The following is a 16,507-nucleotide window of genomic DNA, read 5'->3' as shown; positions in this document are numbered from 1 at the left end:
CACTTTTTACAATTCCCCGTGAGGTCCGGCAAAAAAAAAGGTTAGTCCTTTTTTCTTCGCTGGACCTGTAAAAATAGACAACTTCTAAATTTTTTCAGGAATTTTGGGGATAAAGAAATAGATGAACAAATGGTTAAAATTAGACACATTGACAAAAAACCAATTTGGGGGGCTGTCCCCCACTGGCACAACAGTGTACAATTAAAACAATACATACAACTCAATTTCAACTCCCCATAGTTCAATCAACTGCACCCCAAAGTTCAATTTTTGGTCTTCATGGTACAGTGAAGGCTTTTCAGACATCTTCATAGTGTCTTCACCAAAACAAGTTCGTCATCTGGATTCTGGGGAGATGGCAAGATCCTTATCCTGAAATTATTCTCAAAAGAATTTAAACTTTACATTATAGATTACAAAACATACATTTTCTTCTAAGATTTTATATAATTCCCCGTGAAATTACTCCTAAAAGAGTTAAATATACATATATTTTTACATTATCGAATTTTAAAAAACTTAACAGATATCCCCGTGAGGTAATTCTTAAACACATCTTTTTTCTAAAAAAGGGTATCTCAGGTCAGGTAAGGATGACAAAATACAAAGAATAGAATTCAAGAAAAAAGAAGAAAAAATTAACTTGTGAAATGAAATGTAAAATGTGCAAAAAATCTGGGGAAAATAAACTTAGACCTTTGAATGAAGGTCTAATTAAAGTGAATTCCGCAGTGTGCAATTACCCATCCAGGGCCAGGACTTAAGGAAAATGTCTCTCTCTGATCTGACTTATCATCAGCTTTTTAGGGAAGTGAGCCAAATAAATAACCAATCTTAGGTGCTTTCTAGGAATCTAAGTCGAGGGGACCCACGTCCTCTAAAGTTTTAGAAAAGACTGGGACTCCAGGACTCAAACCCAATTTCCAAGCTCTAAAGTATTGGCATAGAACTGCTATTATGCAGATCTTAGTCAGTCAAGTCTCTGACCATGTGCTTTCTTTAGCACTATTAATGGCTTTCATATTCCCTTCTGGAATCAGAGAGGCATTTAAATCACAGTCCTATAGGCTCAGGTATTTGCTGTAGAATCAGAAAAAGGATAAATAATGATTATATATGTACTTCCAGTACAAGATGAGAAAAGGGGAAATCAATTTCTCTCATTAAAAAAAATGTTTTAAAATCAAAAATATATATATAGCTTAGAACTAGAAGGGTTATATTACCCCAAAATGAGACTTTCTGTTGGAGAAAGTGGGTTTTACAAAATAGCAGATTCACAATGCACATTCAGATAGAGTACCATAATTCCAATAGCACACTTTAAAACAATAAACAGTGATGTTCAAAATCATATACTTGTTACAACTTTTAACCCTTGGCAAATGCTGTTATTGCTTCCATAGCAAAATGTGATATTTAAAAAAGAAACCTTCTGGTATAATCATCCTCAGATAAGAATATACAGGAGCTCCTTGGCTTCCTGTTTTAAAAAATCCTGGATAGGAAATGCTTCTACCCATTTAAGGCAATAATATCTTTTATAATAAAATATATAAAAGCTTTATCCTTTAAGACAACAATTCTTAAGGATTTAAAGTAAAAGTTAAAAAAGATCTCTTGTAAAATTACAAGGTAATATTTAAAGCATGGAAACCTTCAAGGTTCTTTGCAATTACCAAGGCAGAATAAATTTTTAAAAGACATGTGCTCTATAAGATGTTCATAGGTGGTACATATAACCGCATTGTTTCTGATACAGTAAGCTTTAAGTAAATTAGGAAATATAATAACATCATAAGCAGAAACTTCATTAGCGTAAAATGATTCATTGCAACAGGAAAATCAACGAAATAAGCAGGATTAATTAACAAAAGTAATTAACAATATACAGTAAGATACAGTCTTTTTAAAACAGAAATAAGGCTCATTCAGTTCCGAGGTTTTTAAAAGTTCACCCCTGGTTTCAATTTAAGGTTCTTTTGATTGAGTTCTGCTGAGTTTAAGGTTTTTTTTTTTCTTCTAAAAGTTCAAAGTTCTGAGCAGTTATTGGGGTGAATATTTCTCCCCTGAGTTCAGTTTTTTAATCACAAGCAAGTCTCAATAGGCCATTCGGCCCCATTAAGGGTAAACGCGAGTTGCTAGGTCCAGACCCTATTGTCCACGTGGGCTCGGGGTTAGTGGAGAAAAGCTCAGGAAAATACCCACGTGTAGAGTCTGTGTGGGTGTTGCCTAATTAGGTCTTTAGAGAAAGCACGTGGAAGGCTAGAATGTCTCCTATAAGAAAGTAGAGAGAAAGGGGAATATACCCAAATGGTTTGCGTCAGAGCTGAAGCAGTCTCTGGAGGTCTCGATCTCAGCAAAGGCGGCAGGTCTGGGTTCCTTCCCGGAAATCTCAGGTTCTGGAGCTCGGGGTTGAAGGCTGGAAGTGGTCAGGATCAGCAGCAGCAGCAGCAGCAGCAGCAGCAGCAGCAGCAGCAGCAGCAGCAGCAGCAGCAGCAGCAGCACATTGGCTGGGCTCCGGCATTTTAGTTTAAAGCCAAAAGCCCGAATCGGCTGGCCTGACCTCCCTCCCAAGGTGGCTTGGGCTGGACTGGCCGGCTGAGTCCCACTGGAGGCAAAAACGTGCTCTTGCTTTTAGCAAAAGCATGGCAAGGAAAGTCACTTTCCTTTTTTAAAAAAGTGCTCAAAAGAGCTGAGCCAGGCCAAAAAGCAGGCATGGCTATCGTTAGGCTATCTGGAAGATTCGCTTCTGAGACTCTGGGTCCCAGAGCCGCATGGCTTTTTCCTCTTAGGCTATCTAGAAAATTGAGAGTTCGAATTTCGTCCCTTCGTGGTCGCCAAATTGTTAATATTAAAAATGATAGATGCTGCTATAAATATATAAATTAGTATTTTAATTAAAGCCATGTTGATAGATAAAATCATTAGACCACGCGCTTGTAAGCATTCAAAACTGCCGCCTCCATACCATCTCCCATTTCCTGGAAACCCTACTCGCCAAAGAGAGCACTCCCTCCTAACCCACGAGATTTAAGCGCTCCCCTGCGTCAAGACGTCGGAAACGGAAATCAGTTGGACCATGTTGGATCACGGGAAATGTAGTTTTATACATTTCCCAAATCTCACTTTTTACAGTTTACAGGCTGGAAAACTATCATAAAAAGACTGGAAGGAATTATTTCTACAATGTTTTCATGCTTTGCATATCTTTTTCATTCATTCTATCACCATTTTCTTGAAGTGCTAAACTTAGTAAGTAATCATTATACTTTCTATATTATATAAGGTGTGAGTGAATAAAAGAAAGCATTATAAAAAATTTTCCCCCTATTTTTTCAACTCAATATTTGCTGGTTAACCTATCAAGACCAAATATGTCTGTAGTCTCTGAGGTATATAAAACTTGAATATATGAACAAATTTTGTAACTTTGGAATTAACTTTTGATCAGAATGCAAAACAGATTCTACCTAGCTTTATGTTCCTAGAATTTATTGAAGTTGAGATGCATAATGTTTATAAACTACTTGAAGCAGGAAGGTGCTTTTAAAAGTATAAATGTATCATTGTTCTGAGAAAGAAAATCTACATTTCGATCTCATCTAGCATAGCTGTATTACCAAAGAACTAGACTGAGCCAGAAACCCAGATTTTGATCTCATTCCTGGATATGACTGTTTCACATTGGCCAAGTTATCTTTTCTAACTAGATCAGTTTCCATAGCTGTAAAGTGAAGGAATTGGATTAAATTATTTTCTTCCTTTCTTTAAAAAATTTTTAAAAAAAATTTTAATATATTTTTTCAGTTCCCATATCCCATCTCTTACTCATTGAGAAGGCAAGAAAAACAAAAATCATCACAAATATTTATAGTTATGCAAAACAAATTTCCGCAATAGCCATTAAATTTTTTTTTTTTTTAGATCTTCATTGAGTCTATCAGTTCTCCATCTGGAGGTGGATAGCATGTTTCATCAGGAGTCTTTTGGAATTGTGGTGGGCCATTTTGTTGGTCAGTTACCAAATCTTTTACAATTGATTATCTTTACAATGTTACTGTCATTGTATAAGATTTTTCTCCTGGTTGTGCTTACATCACTTTATATCAGTATTAAATGATTTTTAGGATCTTTCTAACTTTTCTATTTTACTAGTTCTACATTTTAAAAAAGATTCTTAAGACTATTTACTTGCTTCATATATAATGATTGTCTGTGAATGTCAAAATAAAAAATGAAGATAGAATTTTGAGTTTATTTCCTGGAACAAGATTTTCAGAAAATGTGTTTATGCAAGGATCAGGTTACATTTTCTTGAATTTTCTTGTTAGTTGTAATGAAAGTCACATAATGGGCTAAACCTGTTTGAATCTGTTGTATAATGAGTTTATACTACTTATGCCCTCTGAAGAACATAATTCCTATAACTTCTAAAACTTCAAAAGTTATATTCTTCCTCTCTAGATATATAATTTATCATTTGCTTGAGATCCAGTGGCCAATTTATCTTCCACAAAGTCCCAGGAATTCATGTTTTTTTGTTTTTTTTTTTAAACCCTTACCTTCCGTCTTGGAGTCAATACTGCATATTGGCTTCAAGGCAGAAGAGTGGTAAGGGTAGGCAATGGGGGTCAAGTGACTTGTCCAGGGTCACACAGCTGAGAAGTGTCTGAGGCCAGATTTGAACTTAGGACCTCTTGTCTCTAGGCCTGGCTCTCAATCCACTGAGTTACCCAGCTGCCCCCAATTCATGTATTTTGACAACTATTTGAGTGTGTATTAAATGTAAGATACAGTGCTAGGTGCTGTGGAATTCAAAGAAGATCATAAACCACAGTTCTTACCTTCATAGAATTGATTTTTTTCCAGATTCTTTTGTAGTACTCTTGACCTCTTCCTTCTAACTTTGCTTCTCTTTTCAGAAGAGGAGTTCACAATCTTTTCATTCCAAATCAATAAATCATACATTTTAGGGGTCAGTTTGTTATTTTTGTATAAAATGTTCAGGTACATAGTACAGTCTGCTTTAAATGTTTTTAAAATTATTATTATAAACTTAATAGTTAGTGAAAACAAATAAAAAAATTAGTAAAAAATCTTTTAGTAAAATCTTTTCTAAGCCCCCTACCTAACTTTTAAAAAGAAAAACCAAAATAACAAGCAATTAGCAAATGAACAGATAAGATGCTTTTGTCCTGCCATATTCAACCCTGCTCTTTGTCCTTTTTTCACCATTTTCCTCATTTTTCCTTCCTTCTTTAGTTCTTCTTTCCTTTTAAAAAGTTTTCCATTTTTAATTCAGCATATTACTGATTTCACTTCATATTACCTCACATAGGTCTTCTGATACTTCTTTATTTCACCTTTATCATTATTGTATCATAACATTCCATTATGTTAAATTGTGCATGGTTTATTTAGTTGTTCTCCATTTGTTGGACTCTAGATTGTCTCTAATTTTTTTATTGTTACAAACAAGGCAGTTGTTAACAATTTTGTACATATAGATCCTTTTTACTTCTTCATAATGTTTTTGGTATAGGGTGCTAGCAATGGAAATGGAAAGCGTACTGGAGTCAGAGGGCCTGGGTTTGAATCTCATCTTTAATGCTTCTTATCTGTGCGACTTTAGACAAGTCACAATTTCCTTCGGTCTCAGAGGTTAGATTAAATGACCTCTGAAGTCCCTTCAAGCTCTAAGATCTATGATCTTTTCAGTTTTGTGACTATTGCACGCATGCATGTTATTCTCCAAAATGTTTGCCCTAATCTGAAGTCTTGCCTCAGTGAGATAATGCCTGTTTCCCTGCATCCCTGTCGATATTGGACTTGATCATTTTCTATATTTTTTGACATAATGGTTGTAGGATAATATAGTTTTAAAATTTATACTTTGATAATTAGCCATAGACAGAACATCTTTTTATGTGGTTGATGACAATTTCTATCTTCTTTTGTAATTTTCTGTTTACATCATGCATGTCTCTTAAAATGAAAACTTTTTGGTTAAGCTATCTTTCTCATTTTTGTAATTGCAGGTAAAGGATTTGACTAAATACCTGGATCCCAGTGGACTTGGTATCATCAGTTTTGAAGATTTTTATCGAGGGATTACAGCTATCAGCAATGGAGGTTAGTTTTAAAAGTATATTTCTAATTATATTATCTCCTGTAATATATCTTCTGTTTCTAGCACATTCTTTCATCTTCCAGAAATTCTTTTTTTGCATGAAACTTTTCCTGATTCTGCACCCCCTTCCAACTGCTAGTATCCTTCCTCTAAAACTATCTTGTATTTAACTGCACGTCCAAATTTCCCATCCTTAAAAAAAAATCCTCATTTACATCCTATCATCCATATTAGCTATCTTCTTTTTCCTTCTTACCCTTTCTTAGCCAGATTCCTTGAAAAAGCTATCTATACTTATTGCTTCCACATCCTTACCTCTCACTCTCTTCTGAACCCTCTGTAATCTAGCCTTCCAAACTCATCACTCAGCTGAATTTTCCCTCCCCAAACTTATCAATGATCTTTTTTTAAACAAGGCAAACTTCCTATTTTACTATACTGTCTTTAATTTGTTAGTAATTTATAATTTTCCCAAGTACTTTCCTTTTAATGAATTTTTATCAATAACTTTTTTTATATCACCAATATTTCTCCCAGTCTCCTTCCTTCTTTCCCCTCCAAGGATAGCCACCAAAGTGATTTTCCTAAAGTATATGGTCAACCAAGTCCCATTCAGACTCTATATACACTGCCTTCCAAGCTACTTGACTTTGTATAATCCTATATAAATTTATACTGACTCCCCTATTAGAATGTTCTTGATAGCAGAAACTATTTTCACTTTGTCTTTGTGTCTCTAGTGCCTAGCACAGTGTCTTGTACATATTAGGTACTTAATAAATACTTATTGATTGGTAGGGAACTAATCATTAAAGACTAAAAGGATTTCCAAGTAGCTATGAGTGGAGATGAGATAACATAAATTTGTAATGATCCCAGATATAGCTTGGTTGTCAGGAGGAAGAGATATGAGATTTGCTCTGTGTGGCCTAAGAGGGCAGAAGTAGGAGCAATAGGGACAAGTTGCAGAAGATTAGATTTTTTCTTAATATAAGAAGAAACTTCTAAGAATTTGAGCTGTCCTAAAGTGAAATGAATTGCCTTGGGAAATAATGTGTTCTCTGTCACTGGAGATCTTCATGTACTGACTGGACTGGAGTACCACTTGTTAAAGATATTATAGAGGGAACTTTTGTTCAAGTTTGAGTTGGTCTAGATGACTTCAGGAGTATCTTCTGGCTCTGCAATTCTGTTATTTGTAAAATGAATACTAGCTTTCTGACTCCTTCCCCCCCAGAAGTATACAAATAATATTTTCCAAAGGTGGTGATGATATAAGCTGTTCGAATCCTTTTATTAGAGGTAATTTCTTTACTCAGAAGGGGGTAAATTTGGGGTTGTTTAAATCATCGTTAACTCTTGAAAAGGTGGCTAGGTATTAGGTACTCAGGGGAGACTAGCACCTCTGGCTCGGCCATTTTTCAGGTGTATTCCACACTTCATGACCCCATTTTGGGATTTCTTGGCAAAAATACTGTAGTAATTTGCTATTCTAGTGGAGTCAGGAAGACCTGACTTAGACATTAACTAACTGTGTGACTCTGGGCAAGTCATTTAATTCTGTTTACCTCAGATTCTTCATCTATAGAAAACGAATTGGAGAAGGAAATGGCAAACCACTCCAGTATCTTTGCCAAGAAAATGCCCAAAATGGGTCATAAGGAATCAGACATGTCTGAAAAATGACTAAACTACCTCTGGGTATGTGAGTTTACATGGCTGCTCATCCATCTTTGGTTTCTACCTTTCACCTAACTCTTATCTGTGCTTTAAAAAACTGTAGCATGTGCAGTGGCCACACTCTGGTATAGCTGTCTCGGCAGATGGGCTAAACCAGGTTGAAGGTAATCAGTAGGCTTCAAACCCATTGGTGAGTTGGGAGTTGTCTACCCCAATAATGAAGATTTTCCCTGGTAGAACAGGCAGATGAGACTGATTTGTTCCAGTAGCCATGAAGATGGCTGAAACAGATGCTACGGAGCACCTAGAGCTTGGTCAGATGTGGAAGATGCCAATATCATCCACTGTCAGGTCATCACCAGTCCTCCTGACTTTTCTCTTGCTACTAGATTTCAATCACTCTGGAAGAGAGAGTGAAGCTAACAACTTTGTGCACCTCTGCCTCACCTAAATCCAATTCATGCACAAGTCAAGATGTCACTCCACAATGTCATTAGTCCTCTAAAAATGAAGGACAAACAATAACTTTACAAAAAGGTGGATAGTTCACTTCAATCTCCTCTCATCAAAAATTCTTGCCTTAAAGTGCTTTTCAGTTTAAGTATTCCTTTTGTATATAGGACATGAAAATGTGCCTTGATATGGTTCTCTATGTAGAATATCTTCCCTTCTGCCTATATGCATTTTACCCATCCTTCAAAATACAATTGAAGTTCCCCTTCTTCTAAGAAACTTTATCCTAAAGTTTTCTAGCCTTATTGATCCTCATTTTTCTTTGGATTAATCTGTAGAACTTGTGCTCTGTACTAGAGATCTCAAACTCTAGATGGGCTAAGTCATATTATATATTCTTTCATTTATGTTGGATGAATATATAATCATGTGGAAATTCTGATGAAAAGAGTTTTAGATAATAACATAGATCAGTAACATAAACTTAAGCCTAAAGTTTGAGTTTAAGAGCACAGATTTATACCACTTTTGTGGTTAAAATAAATATTTTATATTTTTTTTGTGTTGTTTTGTTACCCCATCTAAATTGTAAGTTCTTTGAGGGAAGTGACTTGTTTTGTACTTCTTTATCCGAGGATAGTGACAAATGCATAGGCCTTTAATACATCTGCAACAGTAGCTTGAATATGAACTATAATCTTTTAGGGGGGTCTATTCCCTGAAAAGGGCCATTGTTACCTGAATTAAACTTTTATTGAACAATTACTTCCTTAATTTTATACATCATTAATAGTGTTAGCTACCAGGTAATAAATTTTCTGGCTACATACAGCACACATGAAATTGTTTGGGAGGAGAGGTGGGCCAAGTAGGGAAATAAGGAAGAATGATATATTACAATATATTATGATCTCTGATGGTGAAAGAAGTACCTACTATCATGGGTCCTTGAAGTGTTGAAGTATATGTGTGTGGAGTGTGTATGTATATATGTATATACACATTTATTTTATCTAGAAATAAGCTAAATATACAATTAATATAGATATGTAGAAATAAGCTTAGAAAAAAATGACAAATTGAAAAAAGTCAGTTGGCCTCAAAGCAGGAGTTTTGATTAAAATTTTGAAATTATTGCTGACAGTGGTATGTACTGTACATTTTTAAAGTCTTTCATAATCTTTGCATTAGAAAAGGCAATGACAATGTTAATGAATATGAACAGGACTGGTGAAAATTTTCATGTTTAAAATTACAGAGAGAGGAGAAAATGTGAAAAAAGAAAAATTGTAGGAGTATTAGGCATCTTCCCTTCCTAGGACTTTTGTTTTCTTTCCTACTTGGTCAGCTACAGTTAAGAATCTTTATTTTCAAACATTTTAACTATCAGTCCTATGTATAGAAGAGTTACTTAAGCATCCAGAGTATTAACTATCATTCTGTTTCCCCCTTATTATACTGTTAGTTTCAATGAGGATGTGAGTAAAAGAATGATTAGTGCTATATTTACCCTTAAAGAGGAAGAAAGGTAAAATTAAAAGAATGCATTGGACATGGGCTTGGAAGAGCTGAGTTTGAATCCTTCCTTATTAGCTATGTGAACATAGACAAATCAATTAACATCAGTTAAATGACTGGTAAACAAATATCAGCAGAGTCAGAGGGATAACATGTTTATAGATGAGGGTTCAGATCTATATCAATTTTGGGGGAAAAGTCAGGATTTAACTTAATTTAAAAATGGGAATAATAATACTTGTATTGAAAGTAATTTGGAAACTTTACAGCATTATAAAAATATGAGTTAGTTCTGGTTGTAGAAGTGTATCCTGTACCTTGAAAGCATTGGGAGGGTAACATTCTAGGTGATAAATGTACATTCATTAAAAGGGATGTATCTATAATGAGAACTAAATTAAGGTTAGGATTTGGTTCCTGTCTCACAGTGACCAGACTATTTAGGTAAAGGGCCAATTTGTCCTTTGGAAAAATCTTAGTGGTACAAGGGGGCTCCAAATAGCTTCCTACTATAAAAAATATATTTTTGGAACCCTTGTCCCCATGCTTGGTTATTCAAGGTAAGCTGGGTATAATGGAAGGGGGTGCTCAACTTGGAGTCAGAGGATTTAGGTTTGAAACTCAGCCCTGCTTATTTTCTTGTGACCTTGGGCATTCCATTTACCCTCTTTGGTCCTTAGCTTTTTAAATCTGTGAAATGAGATGGTTGTACTAGGTAGTCTCAAAGTAAGTCCCTTCCAGTTCTAAAGCTATAATACTATGAGAATGTAGAAATGAGGGGACACCAGGTTTTCTGAAAACGAAAAATGAAGCTAATTTTAGATTAGCACATTACTTTTCTCTGTGGAAAAGTGATTGCTGTCTACTTACAACCAGGTCAGCCTTATAAAGACTGAAGCATGGTTTATTTTTATAGAGCAAACAAATAAAGGATCTGACTTAGAAGACTTTATATCTCAGTTATATTTTTCTTAACTAGAGAGAAAATGTTTTGAAGTAGGGCATAAAAGTTTTTGCAGAATTTGCAGTATGATCCTCAGGAATAGAAGGGGAATCCAATGGTATCTTCTTAATAACTGTTTTTTAGATAAAGCAATCTTGGTGATTGCTATTATTAGCAACTATTAGCTATCAAGTCAGAATGAATGAGCATTTGGGTGAAGGTTTGGATTTTGGTTAATTTGGGAAAAATTTTAATAAATGCTAGGAAATCTCAGAAGAATATCTTAATTCTGAAAATGATAATGTGAACTCAGAATTTTACATGATTTTAAGTTCCTTTTCTTTTTTAATTCAAAGATATTTTATTTTTCAACATACATTTTACAGAATTATAAGATCCAAACCATTTCCTTCTGTCATTCCTTCCTCCCACTCAGAGATAGTAAACAATTTGGGCTGGGCCATATATGTATTATCTTGCAAAACATACTTCTATATTGGTAATTATTGTACACAATTTAAAAAAAGATATTTTATTTTGCCATGTACATGTTTTTAAAGGAAGAATAATCATAAACATGTTGAAGTATAATATAATTCCTAGCTTTTCAGAATGTTTTTCAGCTGAAATGGACTGATTTAAGAAAATTTCTATGATGCACTTTATGAAAAAATGAAAAGCTATTTAGTCCTAATAAAGTTGACTGTAGGGTAGATAGAGGAGGGGAAAATTAATGCAGCTGAATAGGGAAACTGCTAGTAGAGTTCCTTTCATCTGAGGACATTAAAGTGCTTTGCAAACTAGCATTTTTTAGCATACAGAGGACAGATGGTATTTACAATATGCTATTGCAACAAACAGACAAATAGAAAAACGTGAATCATTTTACACTGAACTTTATTTCATGAATAAAAGGCAAAAGATTTAAAAAAAATCTTGGATTACTATGACAACTTTTAGAAAAACAAAAATAAACCTTGAAGCCCTTGTTTTTGTTTTTGTTTTTGTTTTTTTTCTATTAACAGAGCTAGGAAACAAAAAGACTTGGATATATGACCACTAAACCTGACCCTGACAGGACTGATCCAATCATTTCAGCAGTTTTTATTAGTTTCTAATAATGGGTCCTACTGATCTTGCATAAGACCTAAGCAGTCAGATTGATCATAAGAATATGTTATACATGGGCTTGTTCTGTTTTTATAAGGGTAGGAGCTAACTAGCTTACTGCTAGCAGAATGATATAGAAAAGTTAGCTATGTTTAGCATAAGAGATCATGTGGAGACAAAAGACTTACAGATGTTTGAAGAGAATTGAATTAAAAAATGTAATCAGTGTAGGTTGCCAGCTATTAAATTATTGAAGTTTTTGTCATTGTTGAAAAATAGTCATTATATTTCCAAGGTTCTCAGATAAGGAAATTATAGGCTGGCAGATTACACTATAGATTTGAGGGGAGATAAAATGTTACAAATTATTTTAAAGTTGAGTACTTAGTGTATACTAATTTTATGTTGAGTCAGAATGTTCTGGCATGAGAAGTCAGTAGCAATTGCTTCTGTGATTTCATCTGGAGTCATGTGATCTTTAGTTTGGCTCCTGATATTTTACTTATGTTAATAGGAATGTTGCTGGGGTGGTAATTGAGAGGTAAATTAAAGAGGAAATAGCAAAAGCTATAAATATAGAACACTTTCTCATAATAGTCCTTTTTTTGGAAGCAGAAGTAGAACAAGGGTTGAATTAAGACTAGAAGGCCCTAGGATAACTTGAAAGAATTTAAACTACAAAACAAACTTAATCCATGTAGTGAGTATTAAGATAAAGTAATAATTGAGCATGTTTTATAGTAGAAAGAATATGGGACATAGTGTACTCACTCTTATTTTTTACTAGCCATATGAGCTTGAACAAGTTATTAAAAAGGCGATTAGAGATACTTTAGTGATGACCTCCTTTTTGATTAGATTTGCTTGAGGAAAATGAATTTTTGCTAGCTTTTGTTAGGCATATACTCCACCCTTGGCCAAGAGCATTCCCTTCTTATATTTCAAGCTAATATTTCAATCTAGAAATTAAAATCCCATTCTCAAGACATTGTTTTCTGAAATCAGTTGTTTACATCTGAATCTGTCTTTCTCTTTTAAAGCCCTTGTCTTCCGTCTATAGCTATGATGAAAACACCCCCAGTTCCCTTGTGTAGTTACTTATCCCAAGCCTTTATCAACTTCGTATTTGAAGGTCTCTCTTGTCCAAACAACAAGAATATATTTAACACCTTCTCTCTCTCAGGCAAATGAAACAATGTGTGTTCCTTAATGGAAGGGATTACTGGGGAAACTGTATGTACTCATATAATTTATAATAAACCTGGAAAGGTAGGCTGGAGGCAAATTATGAAGCACTTTGAATGTCAAACGTATGGGTCTGTAATTTATCCTGGAGACAATACAGAGCCATAGTAGCTTTTGAACAGGGGAGCAAAGTAACTACCTACCTTGTCTTTTCCAGTTCCTACTCTATCTTTTAGAGTTATTGTAAGGAAATGACTTTAAAATTAATCAAATTCTGATAGTATTATCCAAATTTGTTCTCATCAGACTTCATCTAATTGAATTCAAGCTGTTCTTAATGAATATAATATAAGAACATAGTTAGGACCCATTGAGAATATTTATGAACATTATACCAATTAAATTGTATGAGTGGAGGGTGGTATTATAGAAAGAAAAGAATACTGGACTTGAAAGAAGACTTTTAACTCCTAGGGCAGAGCCAATCCTAAAAGGTATGCATAAAACCAGTAATATAAGGTTATTGATTAATGATCTCTTTTGTGTCATAGAGTAGATTTATGATTCCAGTGAGTGCAGGCAGTGAGCATAGTGTAGGTCAGTGATGGGCAAACTACAGCCCAAAGGCCAGATTCCGACCCCCTGAAATGTTCTGTCTGGCCATGTGACATTATTCCTAACCTGACGAATACAATGAGTAGGATACAATACAATGAAACTTCCAGAGAGTTGCCTTAGAAACAGACTGACAGATGAGCATTTACTTTCCTTTGGCCCCCTCTTTAAAAAGTTTGCCCATCACTGGTGTAGATGAATGGTCTGGTAGTGAAAGAATGCTGTAACTAGAGAGGAGACAAATCAGAGAATTCCTGTTTTGTACATGACTGTTTCCAACAAAGTTCTGAAATGATTCTAAGAGAAGTAAAAAGTAATTGCCATACTACTTGCTATCTTATAGTGTCTTTTGTTAAATGATTGGTGATAAATGGGCAGCAGCGTGAAGGGGAAAATGAAAATTAATTGTCCATTTCTTCTTGAATAATTTTTCTGTTGTCCTATCTGTCCTTCATATTTACATCTTGCAGTCAAGATATTACAGAAATTGAAAGCTGAAAATTGTTGATTTAGTTTTTTTGCCATAGGTACAACCTACCTAAAGTGGTTAATTAGATCTATAAAAAACTGACTTTAGGAGAAATGATGTTAATGAGCCATATAGTTCCATAGGAACATAGATGATTGGAAGTAAGTCTAGTGCTAACGCCAATGGAAGTAGGAGCTGGTGCCAGAACTGCCTTAGAGAGAGCACAATAGCTTTAGAAGCATAGTTATGTTTTATTAATGTTGATTGGAGCAGTTATGTAGGTTATCCTTGTATTTCATTTAATTTGATACAAATATTTTAAAATGAAGTCAAATAAAAATAAACCACTTTTTTTTCTTTTGCTGTCCCATAGGATTTTTGTTTTGTCTCTTTCATTTTGTTAAAATGTAAAAAAATTTGCTTCTTTCCTTCCAAGACTATAAAGCAAAAATAAATCAGAATTATATAATAAAATTAAAAAAAAACAGTATGTACATGTAGTTGATGCTGTTGGTACGTGGTACACAAAATTTGGTTGGGAAACCTTATGGTGAAAGATATCTCACCTATATGAAGAGATAATAGGGTCTTTTGGAGGATGGGAAAGATACTTTTTCATTATTTACTGCCCTCTGCATTATTTATTGCTTAAGCTATTGTTTATTTAATATTTTAGGGTTCTTTTACCCCCTAATTTCCAGCCTTCTGGTGTCAAATTCAGTAGTTCAAGTTTCAAACTTGATGACTTAGATTGTATTTATTGATGACTGAATGAACATCTAGTTCTTGTTTTTTTCCTTTCTTCTCTTCTTCCATATTCTCTGTCTCTGTCTCTGTCTCTGTCTTTGTCTTTGTCTCTCTCTCACCCCCATCCCATTGCCTTCCTCTCTCTATGCCTAGCTCAAATTCCACATCTTCCATAATGTTTTCTTTATTATTCCAGTAATCAGTAACCATATGCTTAAAAATTTTTTTCTATAGCACTTTTAGGTTATCCCACACATTTTGACATTTATCTTATATATAAGACCTGTTTTTTGAAAAATAATTTAAGTCTTGAGGGGAAGTCTCATTTCCTTCATTATTCTGTGCTCCACAATTACTGGTTAATTACCATGTATATATGTTAAATGTGTAAATTTTTTGTATGCTGGCTCCCGCATTAGAATTTCAATTTCTGAAGGCAGAGACTACATGTGTTTTGGCTTTCTTTGTATTTTTAGCTGTTAGCACAATACCTGGTACTAGGAAGTACTTAATAAATTTTTTTAACTGACTTTTTTTTTTTTCGTCTAGACCCTTACCTTCTATCTTAGAATTGATACTAAGTATTGATTCCATGGTAGAAGGGTAGTAAGGGCTAGACAATTGGGGTTAAGTGACTTGTCCAGGGTCACACAGCTAGGTTCAAATTTGAACCCAGGACCTCCCATCTCCAGGCCTGGCTTTCTATCTATAGCCTAAGCTATCTAACTGTCCCTTGTTTATGGAGTATTAGGAATAAGAAGGCACTCAAAATACTTGCTGAATATGTAGAAATGTTTATAAAGAATTCAATGAGTTGTTTTCCTTAAAAAAAACAAAACTCCCAGTATTTCTCCTGTATTTCTTGACCTTATTTTCTTAAAAACAGTTTTATTTTTATTTTATATCAATTAATTTCTTAATAGATCGGTCCCTTTCCCTCCTCCCACAAAACTAGCCTTGATAGCAAAGAATAAAAAAGAAAGGAAAAAATAGTTCAGCAAAACTAACATTCTAACGAAGTCTAGTATATGCACAGTTCCACCTTTCTAGTTCCCCAACTTCTGCAAAAATCAAAAGGAGGAAAGTAACATGGATTTTCTTCAAAATAAAGCTTTGTTCTTTGACTTTCATATAAATATGATGGGACACATATTTGGAGTTATGAGATTTTTAATCCAGCTTTCACATTTTGTAGACTAAACAACAAGGACCCAGAGAGGTGAAATAACTTCTCTGAGGCTATACAGCCCTCTGGCACCTCCCATTAAGGGTGTGAGTCTGCCTGCTGATTCTACCACTGCCACTCTAGGACCATAGTAGTGGGACAGCCAGTGCACCTGATGTTGTAGGTGAGGGTCCTAGCTTTAGAGAGATGTGAAAGTTTCAATGAGATAAGAAAGTGTATAACTGTGGGGTAATGCTTTCTTATAAACATTTCTAGAAAAGGGCAAGGTCCAAGGGTGCTAAGCAGGAGAAAAAAACAACCATGTTTCAAGGTTCTACAATCAGCTAGCTAGAAAAGAGGCTAGGCTTAACAAACCCGAGAGGCATTTTGTACTGTCTTACAGTTCTATCATCTTCCATTTATTCCACATGAGAAGTAGGGTGCTATAGTAGAACACTGGATTTAAAGTCAGAAGACCATAAGTCCTGT

The 16,507-nt window shown here is 34.6% G+C and overlaps 1 protein-coding gene across 1 annotated transcript in view; it reads left to right on the top strand.

Moving 5' to 3' along the window:
* The window catches only part of RAB11FIP3 (RAB11 family interacting protein 3), a 169,926-nt gene that overhangs the window by 53,582 nt on the left and 99,837 nt on the right, over window positions 1-16,507 (top strand). The window contains exon 2 of the mRNA XM_044657590.1: window positions 6,042-6,135. Coding sequence (XP_044513525.1) covers window positions 6,042-6,135 — 94 coding nt within the window. The remainder of the gene's footprint in view (window positions 1-6,041; window positions 6,136-16,507) is intronic.

The sequence above is a fragment of the Gracilinanus agilis genome, chromosome 1, assembly GCF_016433145.1.
Source record: "Gracilinanus agilis isolate LMUSP501 chromosome 1, AgileGrace, whole genome shotgun sequence".
In the NCBI taxonomy this organism is placed as follows: Eukaryota; Metazoa; Chordata; class Mammalia; order Didelphimorphia; family Didelphidae; genus Gracilinanus; species Gracilinanus agilis.
The sequence above is the reverse complement of the archived record's forward strand: the minus strand, read 5'-3'. Positions and strand labels throughout refer to the sequence as shown.